The sequence below is a fragment of the Mauremys reevesii genome, unplaced genomic scaffold, assembly GCF_016161935.1.
Source record: "Mauremys reevesii isolate NIE-2019 unplaced genomic scaffold, ASM1616193v1 Contig23, whole genome shotgun sequence".
In the NCBI taxonomy this organism is placed as follows: domain Eukaryota; kingdom Metazoa; phylum Chordata; order Testudines; family Geoemydidae; genus Mauremys; species Mauremys reevesii.
The window spans coordinates 410036-430875 of record NW_024100833.1 but is presented as its reverse complement, the minus strand read 5'-3'; the positions used below and the strand labels follow the sequence as shown (position 1 = coordinate 430875).

The 20840-nt window shown below is 59.5% G+C and overlaps 1 protein-coding gene across 1 annotated transcript; it reads left to right on the top strand.

The window, feature by feature from the left end:
- The first annotated feature begins 4441 nt into the window (after positions 1-4441).
- Positions 4442-12723, top strand: LOC120393557 (immunoglobulin superfamily member 1-like). The gene is made up of 7 exons (XM_039518184.1): positions 4442-4472; positions 6355-6642; positions 7673-7963; positions 8691-8975; positions 10041-10227; positions 11110-11387; positions 12593-12723. Exons 1-7 carry the CDS (start codon positions 4442-4444, stop codon positions 12721-12723), a joined length of 1491 nt encoding a protein of 496 aa, XP_039374118.1.
- The last annotated feature ends 8117 nt before the right edge of the window (positions 12724-20840 follow it).

Below are 20840 nucleotides of genomic sequence, written 5' to 3'. Positions count from 1 at the left end.
CTCCCTGTCTGTGAGCCAGGGACGGGAGGGGGGTAAAACGCTGGAGTGACAGATGGGCAGAGGATTGCGTCAGACGGACGTGGTTTGTGTCCCCCCACTTACTGCCTGTTTGTTTGTGAATCCAGAGGGGTCCTACCCCAAACCCTCCATCTCCATCAGCCCTGGTGGGGTCAGTGTTTTCCCCAGGTATTGAAATTAGGGTGGAGGTGTTCAGATTTACAGGGGAGGGGTCAGGGCCGATGAGGGGGTGAGACCGTGAGGGTGACCATAGTGTGGCACCATAGTAAAAACTGAAAAATGTTTCATTACCATTTTATTAGATTTTAAAATCATCACACATATTAAAGTTGGCTACTGAAGCCTTCTATGAAGCACAACATCTACATCCTTCTTGGTTTCTTGTTATAATTTTGCACAACTCTGTTAATGAACTTCTTGAACGCAATGCGTTCATCTTTGGTGGCTTCTCATGTGCCTGCTACTTCCATTCCTTCAATTGATATGCTCATTAGCTCATTCACATGATCAGGCAGAAGGCGACTTCTTTCAAAACACAAAATTCTTTTCCATGATGAACAAGAACGCTCAACTCTAGTTGTTGTGACTGGGAGTAGCGAGAGATGAATTCCTACTTCTTTCATCCCAAGAAAAAGAACACACAGATCCGGTCGAGTCGCTAGTGATGATAAAAAAGAAGTTGAAGTCAAATCTTCATTCATTCATCGTATGATATTCCACTCTGAGTTCAAATTCTCTATTCTGTCCTGAGCACATGGCAGCCCCATTGCTGGTGGTGCCTCACTCCACTCAGCTGTCGGTGTTTTATAAGACAGGGATCTGTAAAAGCTACATAGAGGTTGAGTAGAATCTAGAAGTCGCTGTTGCAGATTTTTAAGACTCAAGTCTGTGTACTTGTTCAGTTGTCTTAACAAACAGAAATGGCGATAGTCTTCTCTGACCATAGTAGCAAAAGTAATCCACCAGCCTCACTACTTAGCTCCATCCCATCTTGGTAGATGCTCCAGCCATTATTACTGGCTTTGGAAAGTAATTTTAAGATAACAGCTAAGGATGGCTCATGAGAAAGCCAGTGGATTTTCCCAGGTTGGACTAATTTGAACTTCAGTCCCAGTGTATCTTCTATATTTTCCAAGAAATTCAGTCTTTTTGGACTCTTGCTGAAAAAAGAATATAATGAAGACATTAAATTTACAGCTTTTAAAATGTCTTTTGAAGAGTTTGCAGCTCGTACTAGTGCTAGTTGGAGTAAATGACCTCTGCAGTGTGTACAGGTGAGATTAGGGTCACACTTTTCTCTGAGCAAAGCTTGTGCTCCACCGCGTCTTCCAGAGAAGTTTGCAGCTCCATCAAATGCACAAGCAGCCATCTGTTTGGGGTCCAATTGACAAGCATTTAACTCTTCTAAGATGTGGGTTGTCACAGACGGAGCCAATCTTTCTTCTATAACTTGAACATCTAGAAATGTATCTACTGGCCTACCACTGACATCAAGATAACGTACACAATGACTTAATACTTGATGTCCATTTGCATTGGTGCATTCATCAGTCATGTATGCAAATTTTTTGCATGTGGTGATGGAATGGAGATGGGAACTATCTGACTTACACAGACCCTGTTGGCTCTGAGGGTGAATTTCCCATCACCAGCGCCAGACGAGAACAGAGTGAAAATTACACCTCTCGTTACAGCTAAAGAACAGGACGAGCTGCCTACTTGGACCTTAGCGACCCTGTGCAGATCATTGTAGCAGGTGAAGGGCCCGGTCCAGCACCTCAGCTCCCAGCCCCACACCCAGCCAGGTCCCAGGGGGTCTCCGTGAGCTCTGGTGCCCAGCAGATGGGACATCCAGCCCACCAGTGAAGATTGGGTGGAGGGGGGATATCTTGGCTCTGTGGTGCTTTCATGCCCTGGATCCCAGGGGAGACCCTGACCCTGTCTCTGCCCCATCGCTGATGCTCCACGCTGGGGACGGGGCACAGTGGCCGTGCCGGGGTCTGTCTCACACCCCGTCTCCTCCCACTGCAGAGCTCAGCTCCCCTAAGCCCTCCATCTTCCTCAGCCCCAGTGGCGGGGGGTCGCTCTGGGGGGAGCCGCGACCGTCCAGTGTCGGGGTCAGCGCCGGGGTCTGGAGTTTGCTCTGTACAAGGCTGGGGCCAGGAACGCAGCAGTGCGGGGCGGGGACTCGGCTAGGGTCAAATTTCCCATCCTCAAAGTGAGCCGGGCAGAGGGAGGCAGCTACACCTGCTATTATCCCCCCAGCTCGGATCCTGACACCTGGCCGGAGCCCAGCAACCCCGTGGAGCTGGTGGGAGCAGGTGAGGGGCCTGGCTCGGCATTCCTGCTCCCAGCCCCACACCCAGCCAGCCCCACAGGGGGGCTCCATGCCAGTGGGACACTCAGAGCCAGGCTCTGCCCTGAGCCCTGGGCCCAGCAAAGGGGACTGTTACAGACCCACCGGATCGGGGCTATGGTCCCAGCTTCGGAGCAGCCTCGGGGAGCCCCTGGGGGTCTCACTCTTCCTTCAGGGCCCCGCGGCTCCCCCACTCCCTGAGGCTGGGCCCCTGGGCCAGCAGCCCCCCAGCTTCCCATCACGAGCGCTGTTCGGCGAGTGCCGCTGAGGCAGATCATGCGGTAGCCTGGTACAATCTTGGGGAGCAGCACACCCCTCCACCAGCCCCTGCAGGGCACCCCACTGCGCGGCACACAGGAGGGGCTAGGAGGCCACTGCATCCAGCGCAGGAAGCCCTGGATTTGCCCGGAGAGAAAAATGTCACACCCGGGTCCAGCCTGGCTCCCCAGAGCCCCTGCCAAGCGGTGCCCCCCTGGGCCCCTGCTCTGTCCCTCGGCTCCCTCTTTGCTCAGGTTCCCGGGTGAGCCCCCGACTTCCCGCCCCCACCTCAGTCCTTGGCTGTCTGGCCGGTCACGCCCGGCTGGCTTCCTGCAGGGGCTGGGCCATCCACGGTCCTTAGTTGGCGGCAGGTAGCAAATGTCCCGGAGATGGGCTTTGTCCTGGGGCCCCCAAAGCCGGGACACCGTTCAGACATGTGTCGTGGCCTGGCCGGGAGCAAACAGCCTTTGTTCGTGACCCAGATAACCATGCAACACAGAGGAGAAACTTAGGCAAACATGGAATTTGTACAAACCATTTACAGAAAATTCCCCCTCTGTCACAGGGACGCCCGGCCGGGGAGCAGGACGGAGTCACTGGGGGTGTTTGTGTGTCCCCCAGCCTGGGGGCGGCAGCAGCAGCTGCTGGAGATTCAGAGCAGAGGGAGGGGGGATCCCTGCCCCCAGGGGGAGCTGCAGAACAGGGGGTCATTGAGCTGCTGTTCCCCTGCCCAGGCCCACATGTGGGGGCTGGGTGGAGCTCCGCACCTGGAGCGGGAGAGGGAAGGGGAGAGGACACATCGAGGCAGCTTTTATGTGATTTTTGCATCCTGTTTAATCTCCAAATGTGTAATAAACACAGAACCACATACAGCGCCCCCCCCCGGGGGGCAGTCCCCAGCCCTGCTCTGGGAGTGTGTGTCACACCTAGGGGCGATGGGATTGCTCGGGGGGGGGGGGGGGGGCGAGCCACCTTCTATAACCACAACACCCAGTCCCCTCCCAGAGCTGGGATAAATTACAGGGTCGCTGCCAGAGAATCAGGTTTATGCTGAGTTTCTCTGGCAATAGCAGAAACAGCAAGCGAGTGCCGGCTCTGGGGACACAGCCCCTTTTCATGCATGTTTTGACTGCTCCTTTAGCAACTTAGGATCCAAATGTACCCCTCCCTCACAGGAACCTGCCCCCCCAGCCCCTCTGGGTGGTCGCTGTCGCACGTCAGTTATCTAAGAAGAGCATTTGCAGTGACGCAACCTGAGAAGAAGGTTGGTCAGGTCCCTCCACCCTCAAGCTCCAGGGCAGATTCTGGGCCCAGCTGGGTCAGGAAGGAATCTCTGCTCTGCTCCATGGGAGAGGGTTGCTCCATGGGGGGCATGGTGTGTGTGGGGGGAGCCCTCCTCTGCTCTGAGCTGCTGCTCCAGGGAGGCTAGACGGGCCTGTTGGAAAAGATCAGGGCAGCCTTGGCACCTCTTGATACCTCCTGAGATTGCCCCATTCCCAGATGATCGCCAGGCAGCTCCCATGTGGGGCTGGGAGGTGATGGTGGGTGGGGGACCAGGCAGCTGTGTGAGGGGATGTGGTTTGCTGGGTGTTGCAGGGATCTGGCTTTGTTCTAGCCATGGTTGATTTGGGCTGGAGATTGCAGAGGAATCATCTGATGTGGAAGAAAGGGGCCGAGCGCATCACGGGCTTCCTGTGGCTGCAGCCCCCGGCACAGTTCCTCATTCCTCTCGCACTCGGGCCTCAGACTTGGAGGTGCTCAGCACCGGGGCGTTTGTGGAAGCACTGAGAGGACCCCCACTGTCCTGTCATGGCGTCTGCTCTCACCGTCCTCCTCCTTGGTGAGTATCAGAGGAAGTCAGGGCGTGTGCCCATAGGAGGGGGGATCTGAGACCAGGGAGTGGGTCCATGGACAGGGGAATCAGACCAGGGCATGTCCATGGGTGCGGGGGGAGAATCTGAGACCAGAGCGTGCGCCCATGGTGGGGAATTTGAGTCCTGGGTGTGTGCCCATGAGGGGTGAGCCAAGATCAGGGCATGTGCCCATGGAGGGGCGGGTGTCTGAGCCCAGGACGTAGGATCCAGTTGCTCTGGGATCTGGTCACTAACGAGCCGTCTCCTCTCCAGGCTGCTGGCTGGCCGGGCACAGCGGGGTGTGGGGAGGTGAGTATCAGTCTGTGGGGAGGAGGGTAACATCACGGTTGGGGGCGGGGCTGCATGGGGTGGGGAAAAGAGGAACTGAGCCCTGAACCTTCCCCCAAACTCCACCTGTGAGCTCAGACCCAGCCCCGTTTTCTGTGCCCTCTCCCGCAACCCCATGCAGTAACTAGGAGCTAAATCTGGCTCCCGGGGTCTGAGGAAGCAATGTCCTGCCCCCCACAGGGTTTGGGGGTGGGGGAGGCCCGTGGATTTATTTCAGCTCATACAAAGGCTAACAGGGCCCGTCCGTGGCAGGGGCGGCTCCAGGCCCCCGCACGCCAAGCGCGTGCTTGGGGCGGCAAGCCACGGGGGGCGCTCTGCCAGCGCCGCGGGGGCGGCAGGCAGGCTGCCTTCGGCGGTTTGCCTGTGGAGGGTCCGCTGGTCCCGCGGCTTCGGTGGACCTCCCGCAGGCCCGCGGGACCAGCGGACTCTCCGCAGGCAAACCGCTGAAGGCAGCCTGTCTGCCCTGCTTCGGACGGCAAAATGCCTAGAGCCGCCCCTGGTCCGTGGGCTCTGGATCCCCTCGGGGCACCGAAACGTTCACGGTCAGTGCAGCCGTGGGGGAGAACCTCCCAGTTCCAGCCCCAACAGCTCCCTCCCCTGCACTCACAGCCCCCCGTTCCCAAGGCCTGGGGAAAGGTGGGTCTTGTGCGACTCCCAACGGTCACAGACTCTATTTCCAACCCCGGGGTGTGGGGCAGAGCTGCAGGGGGCCAATGGTCAGGCTCCCTGGCTGGCCTCAGGTGGCGGATCAGAGCCACTGGTCATATCTCAGCGACCTCGTCGAGATCATTGTAGCAGGTGAGGGCCCTGGCTCAGCGTCCTGGCTCCCAGCCCCACACCCAGCCAGATCCTCAGGGGGTCTCTGCATTGATGGGACGCTCAGAGCCAGACTCTGCCCTGAGCCCAGCAGAGGGATGGGGTCACTGGGGGGTTCCCCAGCCATGGGGGAGAAGCAGCCGGTGGAGATTTGGGGCAGAGGAAGGGGGGATCCCTGCACCCAGGGGGAGCGGCAGAGCAGGGGGGCCTTTCCCAGGCAACACATCAGTTAGGGGGTGATGGGTGGAGCTGAAGGTTATAAACCTCAGTGTATAGTAGAGACTTGCACAGTCCCCTACAAGTCAGTGGTGGTGCCGTGCACAGAACCCAGGAGTCCTGGCCCCCATCCTCCCTGCTCTCCCCACTAGACCCCACTTCCCCTCCTAGAGCCGGGGACAGAACCCAGGAGTCCTGGCTCCCAGCCCTCCCAGCAGAGAAGCCAGGGAGTGAATGGACCCTGGAGACTGGCCTGGCCTGTCACCCGCCAGGGAGCAGAGCTCTGGGCCCCAGGGGCTGGGGTGGCTCCGTGTCTCATGATGTGAGCCCAGGGCTGAGGGGAAACTCTGGGCCCCTGTGGAAAGGGATCCAGGAGCCCGTCCCCAGGGCCACCGGGTCTGACCCACCACTGAGGCTGCGTGGTGAGGACGGGCCCCAGAAGTGAGTGACGGGGCCTGTGTCTCACGGCCTGTCTGCTTCCCTCTGCAGAGCCCAGCTACCCCAAACCCAACATCGCACTGCAGAGCCCCAGCTCGGGGGTCTCCCTGGGGGGAGCTGTGAGCATCTGGTGTTGGGGGCAGCGCCGGGGCATGCGGTTCATGCTGAATAAAGAGGGACGTCATTTCCCACCCCTGGATTCGGACGGGTTGGAGGTTGTGTTTCGCATCAAAAACGTGAGCCGGGAGCACGGCGGGAGCTACAACTGCTCCTATCACAGCAGATTGGAGCCATCCGCCGTGTCGTACCCCAGCGAACCCATGGAGCTGGTGGTGAGAGGTGAGGGGCCCGGCTCAGTGTCCCCGTTCCCAACTCCAGGTCCAGCCAGACCCTCACGTGCCAATAGGAAGCTCAGATCCTGGCTCTGTCCTGACCCAGCAGAGGGGACGCCCGGCGGGGAATGGGGTGAGAGTCACTGGGGGGTTCCCCAGCCAGGGGGGAGCAGCAGCCCCTGGAGACTCGGGGCAGGGAGGCTACTTTAACGCTGCCCCTTGTGCGTAGGAACCGGGAGTCACTATTTCATCCTGTGATCCCATCCCCTCTGTTCTCCAGGCCCCGGCCGGAGCTGAATGAGGCAGGGGCTGCAGTGGCTTGGTGGACACAGCGCTGGGCTGGGACCCAGCAGATCTGGCGCAGCTCCTGGTGCAGCCACACACTCTGTGTGATGGGAGCACACCACGGTTTCCAAAAGTGTCCTTGCTTGTGTGGGGGCCTCAATGTTGGGGGATCTCAAGCCAAGTGCCCATAAACCAGGACAACCAGCATTAGTGGAGACCTCTGCAAATGTTGGCCTCAATAACACTGGGGGAGCATGGACCTATCAGCCATGATCAGGGCCCCATTGTGCCAGGTGCTGCATAAACACAGAGTGAAGAGACAGTCGCTGCCCTTGGGAGCTCACTAAGGAAAGTGAATCTGTCTGTGCCTCAGTTTCCCCCTGTGTAGAATGTTGATAAAGATGCCTACGTGCCTCCCAGGGGATGACTCCCTTCCTGTGTGGGGCTTGGGCCCTGTGGTGCTGGGCACCAAAGACCAGCCCGTAAGTTGCTCTGTGCTCGGGGGGCTGGATACAGAGAACGAGGCAGGGACCACACATGGGCATATGAGGATCCCAAGAACTAGGGAGCTGCAGCTCAGTGTCTGTGGGGCTGGGAGCCCAGCTCGCAGGGCCGGGATTCTGGGTGGGGGAAACTCTGGGATCTGGGAGGGAATCTGTGTGTGAGGGCCCCAGGATCTGCTCATTGCTCGGGGAGGCCGGGGCTGGGTGGGTGCCTGGGTCTGGCTCTCACAGCCTGTCTCCTGTACACAGATCCCAGCTTACCCAGACCCAACATCTCTCTGAGCCCCACGTGGGTCATGGCCCCAGGGGCAGACGTCACCATCCGGTGTCAGGGGCAGCGCCAGGACGTGAGGTTCTTCCTGCACAAGGCTGGAGAGCTGAACCCGCAGCAACACATGGACCCTGCTGGGAACGTGGCCGAGTTCCGCATCCCCAGCGTGGGCCAGCAGCACGGAGGGAGCTACAGCTGCAGCTACCGGCCCCGGTCAGAGCCCTTCGTGTCCTCGCAGCCCAGCGACCCCGTGCAGCTGGTGGTAACAGGTGAGGGGCCCCGACCGGCATCCCCACTCCCAGCCCCACACCCAGCTGCACTCCTCACTGCTGGAACGCTCAGAGCCAGGCTCTGTCCTGGGCCCAGCAGAGGGGACACCTGGCCAGGGAGTGGGGACAAAGTCACTGGGGGGTTCCCAGCCAGGGGGAGAAGCAGCCACTGGAGAACTGGGGCAGAGGAAGGGGGATCCCTGCCCCCAGGGGGAGCTGCAGAGCAGGGGGGCCTTTTCCAGGCAACAAATCAGTTAGGGGGTGATGGGTGGAGCTGAAGGTTATAAACCTCAGTGTATAGTAGAGACTTGCACAGTCCCCTACAAGTCAGTGGTGCTGCTGTGCACAGAACCCAGGAGTCCTGGCCTCTATCCTCCCTGCTCTCCCCATTAGACACCACTCCCCTCCCAGAGACAGGGACAGAACCCAGGAGTCCTGGCTCCCAGCCCTCCCAGGAGAGAAGCCAGGGAGTGAATGGACCCTGGAGACTGGCCTGGCCTGTCACCCGCCGGGGAGCAGAGATCTGGGCGCCAGGGGCTGGGGTTGCTCCGTGTCTCATGCTGTGAGCCCAGGGCTCAGGGAAACTCTGGCCCCTGTGGAAAGGGATCCAGGAGCCCGTCCCCAGGGCCGCTGGGTCTGACCCACCACTGAGGCTGCATGGTGAGGACGGGCCCCAGGAGTGAGTGACAGGGCCTGTGTCTCACGGCCTGTCTGCTTCCCACTGCAGAGCCCAGCTACCCCAAACCCAACATCTCCCTGAGCCCCGGCGGGGGGGTCTCCCTGGGGGGAGCCGTGACCGTCCGGTGTCGGGGGCAGCACCAGGGCGTGCAGTTCGTGCTGAATGAAGAGCGACGCCATTTCACACCTCTGGATTCGGAAGGGTTGGAGGTTGTGTTTCCCGTCAGCAACGTGAGCCGGGAGGACGGCGGGAGCTACAACTGCTCCTATCACAGCAGATCGGCACCGTTCGCCGTGTCGTACCCCAGCGACCCTGTGGAGCTGGTGGTGATAGGTGAGGGGCCCGGCTCAGCGTCCCCGTTCCCAACTCCAGGCCCAGCCAGACCCTCACGTGACAATAGGACACTCAGATCCTGGCTCTGTCCTGACCCAGCAGAGGGGACGCCCGGCCGGGGAGCAGGGACAGAGTCACTGTGGGGTTCCCCAGCCAGTGGGGAGCAGCAGCCCCTGGAGACTCGGGGGAGGGAGGCGACTTTAACGCTGCCCCATGTGTGTAGGAACCGGGAGTCACTATTTCATCCCGTGATCCCAACCCCTCTGTTCTCCAGGCCCTGCCCCAGGCAGTGCCCTGGCCGGGGCTGAATGAGGCAGGGGCTGCAGGAGAAGTGGTGGCTTGGTGGACATGGCGCTGGGCTGGGACCCAGGAGATCTGGCGCAGCTCCTGGTGCAGCCACACTCTCTGTGTGATGGGAGCACACCACGGTTTCCAAAAGTGTCCTTCCTTGTGGGGGGGCCTCAATCTTGGGGGATCTCAAGCCAGGTGTTCATAAACCAGGACAACCACCATTAGTGGAGACCTCTGCAATCGTTGGCCTCAATTACACTGGGGGAGCATGGACCTATCAGCCATGATCAGGGCCCCATTGTGCCAGGCGCTGCATAAACACAGAGTGAAGAGACAGTCGCTGCCCTTGGGAGCTCACTAAGGAAAGTGAATCTGTCTGTGCCTCAGTTTCCCCCTGTGTAGAATGTTGATAAAGACCCCTCCCTGCCTCCCAGGGGATGACTCCCTTCCTGTGTGGGGCTTGGGCCCTGTGGTGCTGGGCACCAAAGACCAGCCCATGAGTTGCTCTGTGCTCGGGGAGCTGGATGCAGGGAACGAGGCGGGGGCCACACACGGCATATGAGGATCCCAAGCACTAGGGAGCCGCGGCTCGGTGTCTTTGGGCCTGGAGCCCAGCTCGTAGGGGCCGGGATTCTGGGTGGGGGAAACTCTGGGATCTTGGAGGAAATCTGTGTGTGAGGGCCCCTGGATCTTCTCATAGTTGGGGCCAGCCGGGGAGGCTGGGGCTGGGTGGGTGCCTGGGTCTGGCTCTCACAGCCTGTCTCCTCTCCGCAGATCCAAGCTTACCCAGACCCAACATCTCTCTGAACCCCACGTGGGTCATGGCCCCAGGGGCAGACGTCACCATCCGGTGTGATGGGCAGCGCCGGGACGTGAGGTTCTTCCTGCACAAGGCTGGAGACCTGAACCCGCAGCGACACCTGGACCCTGCTGGGAACGTGTCCGAAGCAGCGCCCCCAGCGTGGGCCGGCAGCACGGAGGGAGCTACAGCTGCAGCTACCGGCCCCGGTCAGAGCCCTTCGTCTCCTCGCAGCCCAGCGACCCCGTGCAGCTGGTGGTAGCGGGTGAGGGGCCCGGCTCCACGTCCCCACTCCCAGCCCCACACCCAGCTGGACTCTCTGCACCGATGGGACGCTCAGAGCCAGGCTCTGCCCTGGGCCCAGCAGAGGGGACCCTGGCCAGGGAGCGGGGACAGAGTCACTGGGGGGTTCCCAGCCAGGGGGAGCAGCAGCCACTGGAGATTTGGGGCAGAGGAAGGGCTGCAGAGCAGGGGGGGGCTTTCCCAGGCACCACATCAGTTAGGAGGACATGGAGGGAGCTGAAGATTGTAAACCTCAGTATATAGTAGAGACTTGCACAGTCCCCTACAAGTCAGTAGTGGTGCTGTGCACAGAAGCCAGGAGTCCTGGCCCCCATCCCCCCCTGCTCTCACCCACTAGACCCCACTCCCCTCCTAGAGCCGGGGACAGCTCCCTGGCCAGGCATCCCCGCTGCTGGTCCCAGGGCAGAGCCTGGCTCTGAGCGTCCCATCGGTGCAGGAGTCCTGGCTCCCAGCCCTCCCATCAGAGAAGCCAGGGAGTGACTGGACCATGGAGATTGGCCTGGCCTGGCACGCGCCGGGGAGCAGAGCTCTGGGCCCCAGGGGCTGGGGTGGCTCCGTATCTCATGCTGTGAGCCCAGGGCTGAGGGGAAACTCTGGATCCTGTGGAAAGGGATCCAGGAGCCCGTCCCCAGGGCCGCCGGGTCTGACCCACCACTGAGGCCGTGTGGTGAGGACGGGCCCCAGGAGTGAGTGACGGGGCCTCTGTCTCACGGCCTATCTGCTTCCCACTGCAGAGCCCAGCTACCCCAAACCCAGCATCTCCCTGAGCCCCAGCTGGGGGGTCTCCCTGGGGGGAGCCATGGCCGTCTGGTGTCGGGGACAGCACCAGGGCATGAGGTTCGTGCTGAATAAAGAGCGACGCCATTTCCCACCTGTGGATTCGGACGGGTTGGAGGCTGAGTTTCCCATCAAGAACGTGAGCCGGGAGAACGGTGGGAACTACACCTGCTCCTATCACAGCAGATCGGAGCCGTTCAACGTGTCATACCCCAGCGACCCTGTGGAGCTGGTGGTGAGAGGTGAGGGGCCCAACTCAGCGTCCCCGTTCCCAAACCCACCCCCAGCCAGACCCTCCCGGGGGCTTGGTGCCAATGGGACACTCGGAGCCAGGCTCTGCCCTGAGCCCTGACCCCGCAGAGGGGACGCCCGGCCGGGGAGCAGGGATAGAGTCACTGGGGGGTTCCCCAGCCAGGGGGGAGCAGCAGCAGTTGGAGATTCGGGGCTGACGGCAGGTGGAGATTCCTGCGCCCTGGACCGGGCGGGGGTGGGAGGTGGAATCCGCCATTGAACCAGCCGTGGAAACAGGTCGTGGTGCCCAGAGGTTGGGGCTAGTTGTGGGAGATGGGGGCAGTGACTCTGGGTGGGTGGGGCTCAGACATCAGCGGGAGGGGCAGCCCCCTGCCCCTCACTCACCACCAGAGCCCCCAGCTCCCCCGATGCCTCCTGCCCTGCAGGTCGCTGCCTAGAATTTGCTGGGGGATGCCAGGGGAGGGGCAGGATCTGGGGGCTGGGCTGTGAAATTGGGACCAGCTCGGTACCAAAGTCCTGGGGCAATAACCCCCCTTCCTGGCCACATGACATCCCATTGGCAAGAGCATTACCCAGAATTATCTCTGTTCTTGCTTCCCCGCCCCACACTGGGGTCTCAGGGGATCCCTGAGCCTTCCCCCCAGTAAAGGTTCTGGTGCCTCGGTCTGTGTCCTGGTCCGTGGGGCCGTGGGCACCGCCTGAGTGTGCGGGGTGGCTGTTGAAATACCAGCCTCCTCCCCCCCTGCCGTGTTTGGCAGCAGCCAAGATACCCCAGGGATGGGCTCACTGCTCAGCAGACAGGCCGGGGCAGAGGCACCTGTGGGAGTGGACAGAGGCGTCCTATGGGGACAGGGAGCTGGGGTGGTTCCCTGTTGTGGGGGGCTGAGACCCTAAGGCTCTGATTGTCCCCATCCCCTGTCCCTGTCCTGAGGTGCCGGATGTCTCAGGGGGCAGTTTGTCCATCTGAGCCCCTTCACCGGGAAGCTGAGGCTCAGCCCCCAGGGCAGCAGGACGCAGCCTTCCCTGAGGGAGTCTGGCCCCAGGGAGGCCCCAGAACCGCAGCGCCTGGGAGACCCCCAGAGTGGGGCTGGGCCTGACCTGCCGGATGCGGGGTTTGGGGGCTCCGCTCCCGGGGCAGCACCAGCTGCTGATCTCCCCATCTGAGCTGCCAAGTGACTTTTTCCTTCCCCTGCAGCAGCTCCCCTGGGGTACCTGGATTTCATCAACACCAACATCGCCCGCCTGGTGCTGAGTGCCGTGGTCCTGCTCATCCTGGGGCTGATCCTGGCTGAGGCCTATTACAGCCGCCCGAGGGGGGCACCCTAGGTGAGGTCACCCCCCCTTCTGTGCCCTCGTTCCCCCCTGCAGGCTGAGGGTGACACAGACCCCTCTAACCCGCTGTCTCTCTGCACCCCCAGGAGCCTGGATCTGGCCGCGCAGGGAAGGTATCCTGGGGGACGAGCTGCTTCCCTGTGGGGTGCTGAGACGCTGGCACAAACCCCCCCTGCCTCGGAGAATCCTCCCCCGCAACAGCTCCTGACCTGACAGCAGCTCCCCAGGATTGAACCCCCAATGCCGTGTGTGACGTTGCACTCCTTATGTTTATGGAAATATGCTGATGAGTGGGAATATAATGTCACTGGAATATGCTTTATGCAAAAGGTCTCTTGTAAGGTATCATTACAAAGCTTATGATCTACTGAGTGTGGCCATCCTGTTTGGATGAATGTATCTTTCTTGTATCTAAAACTAGAAATCTGAAGTTAACTCTGAGATCCTCTTGTAATTATGTAAAGCATGGGCCATTAATGGTGGTTTAGAATCTTGAGGGCTCCCATTGACTAGGACAATGGCTGTAGATGGCTCTGTTTTCCTGCGAGCCGCCACTGCTTACCTGCAGGCCAGTCCTGAAAGCAGGGAGGGGGCTCACAGGACATATGATCATGTCACATGATACTGGAATCCATCTTTAACCTGGTGCTTTTCTATTTAGAGGGGTGGGAACCCAGAGAGAGACAAAGGATTCCTGTCTTGTGCCAAAGCTATAAAACGGGGGTGGAGCAGAACAAAGGGGGTGGCCAGTCATGAGAAATCCCCTAGTTACCACCGGAGCTGGAGCTAACAAGGACTGTACCAGGGGAAAGGATCGGGCCCAGACTAGGAAGGAGTCTAGTCTGTTAAAGAAACTTATTGGAACATCTCTGAGGGTGAGATTTACCTGTACTCAGTTTCTTAATATATTAGGCTTAGACTTGCGGGTTTTGTTTTATTTTGTTATTACTTGGAACCACTTAAATCCTCCTTTTTATATTTAATAAAATCACTTTTGTTTATAAATTGACCCAGAGTAAGTGATTAATACCTGGGGGAGCAAACAGCTGTTCATATCTCTCTGTCAGTGTTCTAGAGAGCAGACAATTTATGAGTTTACCCTGTATAAGCTTTATATAGAGTAAAACAGATTTATTTGGGGTTTGGATCCCATTGGGAGCTGGGTGTCCGGGTGCTGGAGATAGGTGACCTGCTGAGCAGTTTTTGGTTAAAGTCTGCAGCTTTGGGGGTGTGGACCAGAGCTGGGTCTGTGTTTCCAGCTGGCTGGCATGTCTGGCTCAACAAGGCAGGTTTCTGGAGTCCCAAGCTGGCAGGGAAACCAGGCTCAGAGGGAGTCTCAGCACATGAGGTGACAGTCCCAAGGGGGTGTCTGGGACTGAACCCGCCACAGCGGTATAGTCGGGCAGTATCTGTGCACAGCTGATTGCTTTGAGACACTGGTTGTGACTTTATGTGAGTTTTAAGTGTGGTGGCTGGAGAACAGACAAAGTCTTTAGTGGTTTCTTATTTTCTGTTTGCTTATTTTGGGTAAGGGGGAAATAGGCACAGAAAAGGAAGCAAAATAAGTAAGAGTGAAGCTCAGAAGAAGGTAGAACTGCACAGGTTGCAGATTGCCCCGATAGGCTAAACACGGGCGCTGGGAAAGTCCCCTGACCTGAGTGAATCTCAATTTCGGTGAACTGCAGAGAGGTGCGTGGCCCAACCTCTCAGTCCGCGCTGAAGGTGTGGTGGAGTAGGGAGTAGGGACTGTCTATGTGGGGGATGGGAAAGCCAGGGAGGATTTTAGGTGAGATGCAGGTATTCAGACTGTAAGATGAGCTAGGCCTGGGGGAGGGGAGATCGACACCTCTGACCAGGAGCTAGACAAAGGAAAAGAGCTGAGGGGGAGGGTTGGGTCAGTCTTCGTTTTGGGACCTGGGTGGTGGGTTTGCAGGGGAACCTAGGCTGGAATCCAGACACCCTGAACCCCCAGAAAGGCCTGATTGAGGGGTCCTGGCTCTGAACACGAGCTCTGCTATATCCTGTGTTCCTGTTTTCCAATAAACCTTCTGTTTTACTGGCTGGCTGAGAGTCACTGTGAGTCCCAGGAAGAGGGGTGCAGGGCCGGACTCCCCCACACTCCGTGACAACTGGTGTCAGCGGTGGGATCTACTGCACCCCGTGGACGGCGCTTCCTGCAGTAAGTGACTGGGGCACAGTATAACGAAGGGGCGATTAACCCCTGGGAGAGTGTGACCAGAGAGAAGGACTTTGCAGTAACAGGGTCCCCCGGGGGATCACAGCGAGCGATCCCAGGGGCGGAGGAGTCTGCAGCTCGACCCTGGCAGAGAGGGGGTGACCTCAAGGACTGGCACACTAGGGGTCCCCCTGAAACCCGTGGGGAGCAGCGAGCACCCCGGCCTGTGAGTGGCCAGCAGGAAGATGTTTGCCCAGCAGCGCAAGTGCGACCTGGTGGAACTGTGCAAGCTGAGGGGGCTGCACCATGGGAAGCTCACCAAGGCCCAGCTGATTGCCCGGCTGGAGGAGAGAGACCGCGTGAATGAACCGATCCCTGTCTCTGAGGGAAGCAGCCGGGCAGAGGCAGCGCAGGCACCAGTGTCTGTCCCCGCTGGGAGTGGTCAGCCGGCCGCTGAGGGCTCCCGAGACCCCCCACCCCTAGGCCTAGTGGGAGGGGGAGGAGGAGCCCAGCGACTACCGAGGGCACCGTGACCCCCCCGGCCAGCAGGGGGTCGGCCCGGCGAAGCCCACCCCCCAGCAGGGGATCGTCCCAGCGACGCTCGGCCTCCGTGGAGCGCAGGCGGCTGGACTTGGAGAGAGAGATAAAACTGAGAGAGCTGGAGGATCGTAAGAAACAGAGGGAACATGAGGAGAGACAGAGGGAACGTGAGTGGGAGGAGAAGGAGAACCAGCGTAAACACGAGGAGACCCAGCGCCAGCAGGAGCGGGAGGAGAAGGAGAAGCAACGCGAACACGAGGAGAGGGAGAAGGAGAAGCAACGTAAACATGAGCTGGCCCTGGCCCAGCTGAGCAACAGTAAGGCCCCGGCTGCGGTGAGTGAGGGGGGACCCAAGCCTACAAAGAGCTTTGATAAGAGCTTCCTGGCCCGGTGTAAGGAGGGGGAGGACATAGACACCTTCCTGATGGCCTTTGAGAATGCCTGCGAACTGCACCAGGTTGACCCTGCAGACAGGATCCAGTTTCTCACCCCCTTACTGGACTCCACCGCCGTGGAGGTGTACAGCCGAATGAAAGGGGCGGAGGCAAGGGACTACAACCTGTTCAAAGAGGCCCTGCTCCGTGAGTTTGGGCTGACCCCGGAGATGTACCGGAAGAGGTTCCGGAGCCAACATAAGACCCGGGAGGTCACATACCTACAACTGGTCAATCGGGCGCAGGGATATGCCCGCAAGTGGACGGCTGGGGCCCAAACTAGAGAGGACCTGCTTGACCTATTCATACTGGAGCACCTGTATGCGCAGTGCCCCTCTGACCTGCGTCTGTGGTTGATGGACCAGAAACCGGAGAACCCGCAGCACGCAGGCCGGCTGGCCGACCAATATGTGGACAGTCGGGCAGGAGATGGCAGGGAGGAGTCTTGAAGGAGCAGGCCTGCCTCAATGCAGAGAGAAAGTCACCATGGGACCTCCCAGCGGGGGCCTATGGAGAACCCCCACCAAAGGGGAACATCCAGCGTCAGGTCCAGCCGACCCCCTCGAGGGGAACCACGAGACATGAGCTGCTTTTCCTGTGGCCAACGAGGCCACATACGGGCCCAGTGCCCCAAGCTCAGGGACAGACCGAGCAGACCCAACCCGCGAGGGTTGACTGGGTAAAGACCCAATTGGATGAGGGGCAACATTCCCAGGAAAGGGGGGCTGGCAGTGTTCCACCTGGGAAGGAGGGAGGAGGGCCCCCGGTCAGCTCCTCTGGGGGGCTGGATGCTCCAGACCCAGGGTTCTTGGTCTACAGGGTGGGCACGGGGCTGCCCCTCCGGACACAGTGCCTTGTGCCCCTGGAGGTAGATGGGAGGAAGGTCACTGGGTACTGGGACACAGGCGCAGAGGTGACGCTGGCCCGGCCCGAGGTGGTGGCCCCAGATCGGATGGTGCCTGATACCGACCTGACCCTGATGGGCGTGAGCGGGACCCCATTCAAGGTGCCTGTGGCAAGGGTGCACCTGAAGTGGGGGGTCAAGGAGGGCCCCAAGGATGTGGGGGTACACCCCCATTTGCCCACAGAGGTGTTAATGGGAGGGGACCTCGAGGCCTGGCCAGGCAATGCCCGGGGCGCCCTGGTCGTGACCCATAGTCAGAGTCAGCGCAGGACACTGCGCCCTGACAACGGGGAAGGTACTCGGCCCGAGGCGCAGGACCCTGACCTGGCGGGGAGGGAACGCCCAGGGACACGGCCCGGAGAGGCTGTGGCCTCAGTCCCAGCCGGTGAGAGGGAGCAGGTCCCCATCCCTGTCCCAGCTGCTGAGTTCCAGGCCGAGGTGCAGAAAGATCCCTCCTTGCAGAAGCCCAGGGACCGGGCTGACCTCAGTGCAGTGCAGACCATGAGGAGAGGTTGCAAGGAGTGGTTCCTGTGGGAGAAGGGGTTCCTGTACCAAGAATGGGCTCCCCCCGGGGAGGTGGAGTCATGGGGGATTAGGAGGCAGCTGGTGGTTCCCCAGAAATTTCCCCACAAGCTCCTGTACCTGGCCCATGACATCCCCCTCGCAGGGCACCAGGGAATCCGGTGCACCAGGCAGAGGCTGCTACAGAACTTTTACTGGCCTGGGGTCTTTACCCATGTCCGACAGTACTGCCAATCCTGTGAAACCTGCCAGAGGGTGGGGAAGGCCCGGGACAAGGGGAAAGCAGCTCTGAGGCCTTTGCCCATCATAGAAGAACCTTTCCAGAAGGTGGCCATAGACATGGTGGGACCTCTCAGCAAGGCGACCCGGTCAGGGAAGAAACACATCCTGGTGGTGGTAGATTTCGCTACCCCGAGGCGGTGGCCTTGTCCTCTACTGAAGCAGACACCGTGGCGGATGCGCTGCTGACCATTTTCAGCCGGGTGGGGTTCCCCAAGGAAGTCTTAACAGACCAGGGGTCCAACTTCATGTCGACCCTGCTCCAGTCCCTGTGGGAGAAATGTGGGGTCCGACCCAGCTGGGCCTCAGCGTATCACCCCCAGACCAACGGGCTGGTGGAGAGATTCAACGGGACGCTAAAGATGATGCTAAAAACATTTATGCACCAGCGCCCACAGGACTGGGACAAGTACTTACCGCACCTGCTGTTTGCGTACAGGGAGGTACCCCAGGAATCTACCGGGTTCTCGCCTTTCGAACTGTTATATGGAAGGCGGGTGAGGGGGCCCCTGGACCTGCTGAGAGACGAATGGGAGGGGAAGGCCGCTCCCGATGGAGAGTCAGTGGTGGAGTATGTCCTGACCTTCCGGGAAAGACTTGCTGAGCTCATGGGCCTGGCCAGGGAGAATCTGGCCCGAGCCCAGAGGAAGCAGAAGGTCTGGTACGACCGCACGGCGCGGGCCCGCGCCTTCGCCACCGGGGACCAAGTGATGGTTCTCATCCCCGTGAGGAAAAACAAACTCCAGGCCGCCTGGGAAGGGCCCTTCAAGGTTGTCCAAAACTAAATGAGGTAAACTATGTGGTGGAGCTGTCTAACCGGGCGCACCACCGCTGGGTGTACCATGTGAATATGATGAAGCCATATTATGACCGGGGGAATGAGCTAGGCCTGGGGGAGGGGAGATCGACACCTCTGCCCAGGAGCTAGAAAGAGAGGTCAGGGACATGCTGGCCTTGGGGGTGATCCAGCCGTCTTCCAGTCCTTGGGCCTCGCCGGTGGTGCTGGTCCCCAAGAAGGACGGGTCGATCCGGTTCTGTGTGGACTATCGGAAGCTCAATGCCATCACTGTATCTGATGCCTACCCCATGCCAAGGCCTGACGAGCTCCTGGACAAGCTGGGAGGTGCTCGGTACCTCACCACCATGGATCTTACCAAGGGCTACTGGCAAGTGCCGCTGGATGCAGATGCCAGGCTGAAATCGGCCTTTATCACCCCTTTGGGGCTCTATGAGTTTCTGACCCTGCCCTTCGGCCTCAAGGGAGCACCGGCCACCTTCCAGCGCCTGGTGGATCAGCTACTGAGGGGGATGGAGAGTTTTGCCGTGGCATATATTGACGACATCTGCGTCTTCAGCCAGACCTGGGAGGACCACGTGTCCCAGGTTAAACAAGTGCTGGACCGACTCCGGGAGGCTGGGCTAACCGTAAAGGCTGAGAAGTGCAAGGTGGGGATGGCGGAAGTCTCTTACCTGGGCCATCGGGTGGGGAGCGGCTGCCTAAAGCCGGAACCAGCCAAGGTGGAGGTGATCAGAGACTGGCCCGCTCCCCAGACCAAAAAGCAGGTCCAGGCCTTTATTGGGATGGCGGGGTACTATCGGAGGTTCGTGCCCCACTTCAGCGCCATAGCCGCCTCCATTACTGAGCTGTGCAAGAAGGGGAAGCCAGACAAGGTGGTCTGGACCGAGCAGTGCCAGCAGGCTCTCCAGGCGCTGAAGGAGGCTCTGCTCAGAGGCCCGGTTCTGGCAAACCCAGACTTTGACAAGCCCTTTCTGGTGTTCACCGATGCCTCAGACTCGGGGCTGGGGGCGGTGTTGATGCAGGAGAATGAAAAGGGGGAGAGACACCCCATCGTGTACCTGAGCAAGAAGTTGCTACCCCGGGAGCAGAGCTACGCGGCCATCGAGAAGGAATGCCTGGCCATGGTGTGGGCCCTTAAGAAACTGGAGCCATATCTCTTTGGGCGCCACTTCACCGTGTACACCGACCACTCTCCCCTGACCTGGCTGCACCAGATGAAAGGAGCCAACGCCAAGCTCCAGAGGTGGAGCCTGCTCCTGCCGGACTATGACATGGACGTGGTCCATGTGAAGGGAAGTGCCAACCTGATAGCGGACGCGCTGTCCTGGAGAGGGGGCCCCGAACTTCCCTGGGTCACTGGGCAGAGTGACCCCGCTCAGTTCAGTCTCGGTGGGGGGAGAGGTGTGGTGGAGTAGGGAGTAGGGACTGTCTATGTGGGGGATGGGAAAGCCAGGGAGGATTTTAGGTGAGACGCAGGTATGCAGACTGTAAGATGAGCTAGGCCTGGGGGAGGGGAGATCGACACCTCTGCCCAGGAGCTAGACAAAGGAAAAGAGCTGAGGGGGAGGGTTGGGTCAGTCTTCGTTTTGGGACCTGGGTGGTGGGTTTGCAGGGGAACCTAGGCTGGAATCCAGACACCCTGAACCCCAGAAAGGCCTGATTGAGGGGTCCTGGCTCTGAACACGAGCTCTGCTATATCCTGCGTTCCTGTTTTCCAATAAACCTTCTGTTTTACTGGCTGGCTGAGAGTCACTGTGAGTCCCAGGAAGAGGGGTGCAGGGCCGGACTCCCCCACACTCCGTGACAGAAGCCGACTGGAGTCTCTAACTCAGCCAGACGGGAGTGAAGAGGCACCTGTGCTGGCAGGAGGGTTGTTCTCCATGGTATCCCAGCCCATTAGGTGACAGTCTTGAAGGGAAACAAATGGAAATTGATGTGCGGTTTGCCCGGGAAAAGGCTGCCATGGAGGCCAGAAGAAACCTGATGAGGTTCAACAAGGACAGGTGCAGAGTCCTGCACTTAGGAGGGAAGAATCCCAGGCACTGCTACAGACTAGGGACCGAGTGGCCAGGCAGCAGTTCTGCAGAAAAGGACCTGGGGGTAACAGTGGACGAGAAGTTGGATATGAGTCAACACGTGCCCTTGTTGCCAAGAAGGCTAATGGCATTTTGGGCTGTATATGTAGGGGCATTGCCAGCAGATCGAGGGACGTGATCATTCCCCTCTATTCGGCACTGGTGAGGCCTCATCTGGATACTGTGTCCAGTTTTGGGTCCCACACTACAAGAAGGACGTGGAAACATTGGAAAGAGTCCAGTGGAGGGCAACAAAAATGATTAGCGGGCTGGAGCACATGACTTATGAGGTTGCTGATCCCGGGTCTAAAACATGGGGGAAAACATTTTTATCACTAAATTACTTTTATAAACTGTTTGTGGTTTTCACCCTGGGATGGTT

Bases quoted from the DNA above. Each gene is read 5' to 3' on its own strand.
- LOC120393557 (XM_039518184.1), top strand. From the start codon at position 4,442: ATGGCGTCTGCTCTCACCGTCCTCCTCCTTG. The intron at 7,964-8,690 runs GTGAGGGGCCCC...TTCCCACTGCAG, and splicing joins CGTGCAGCTGGTGGTAACAG to AGCCCAGCTACCCCAAACCC. The intron at 8,976-10,040 runs GTGAGGGGCCCG...TCCTCTCCGCAG, and splicing joins TGTGGAGCTGGTGGTGATAG to ATCCAAGCTTACCCAGACCC.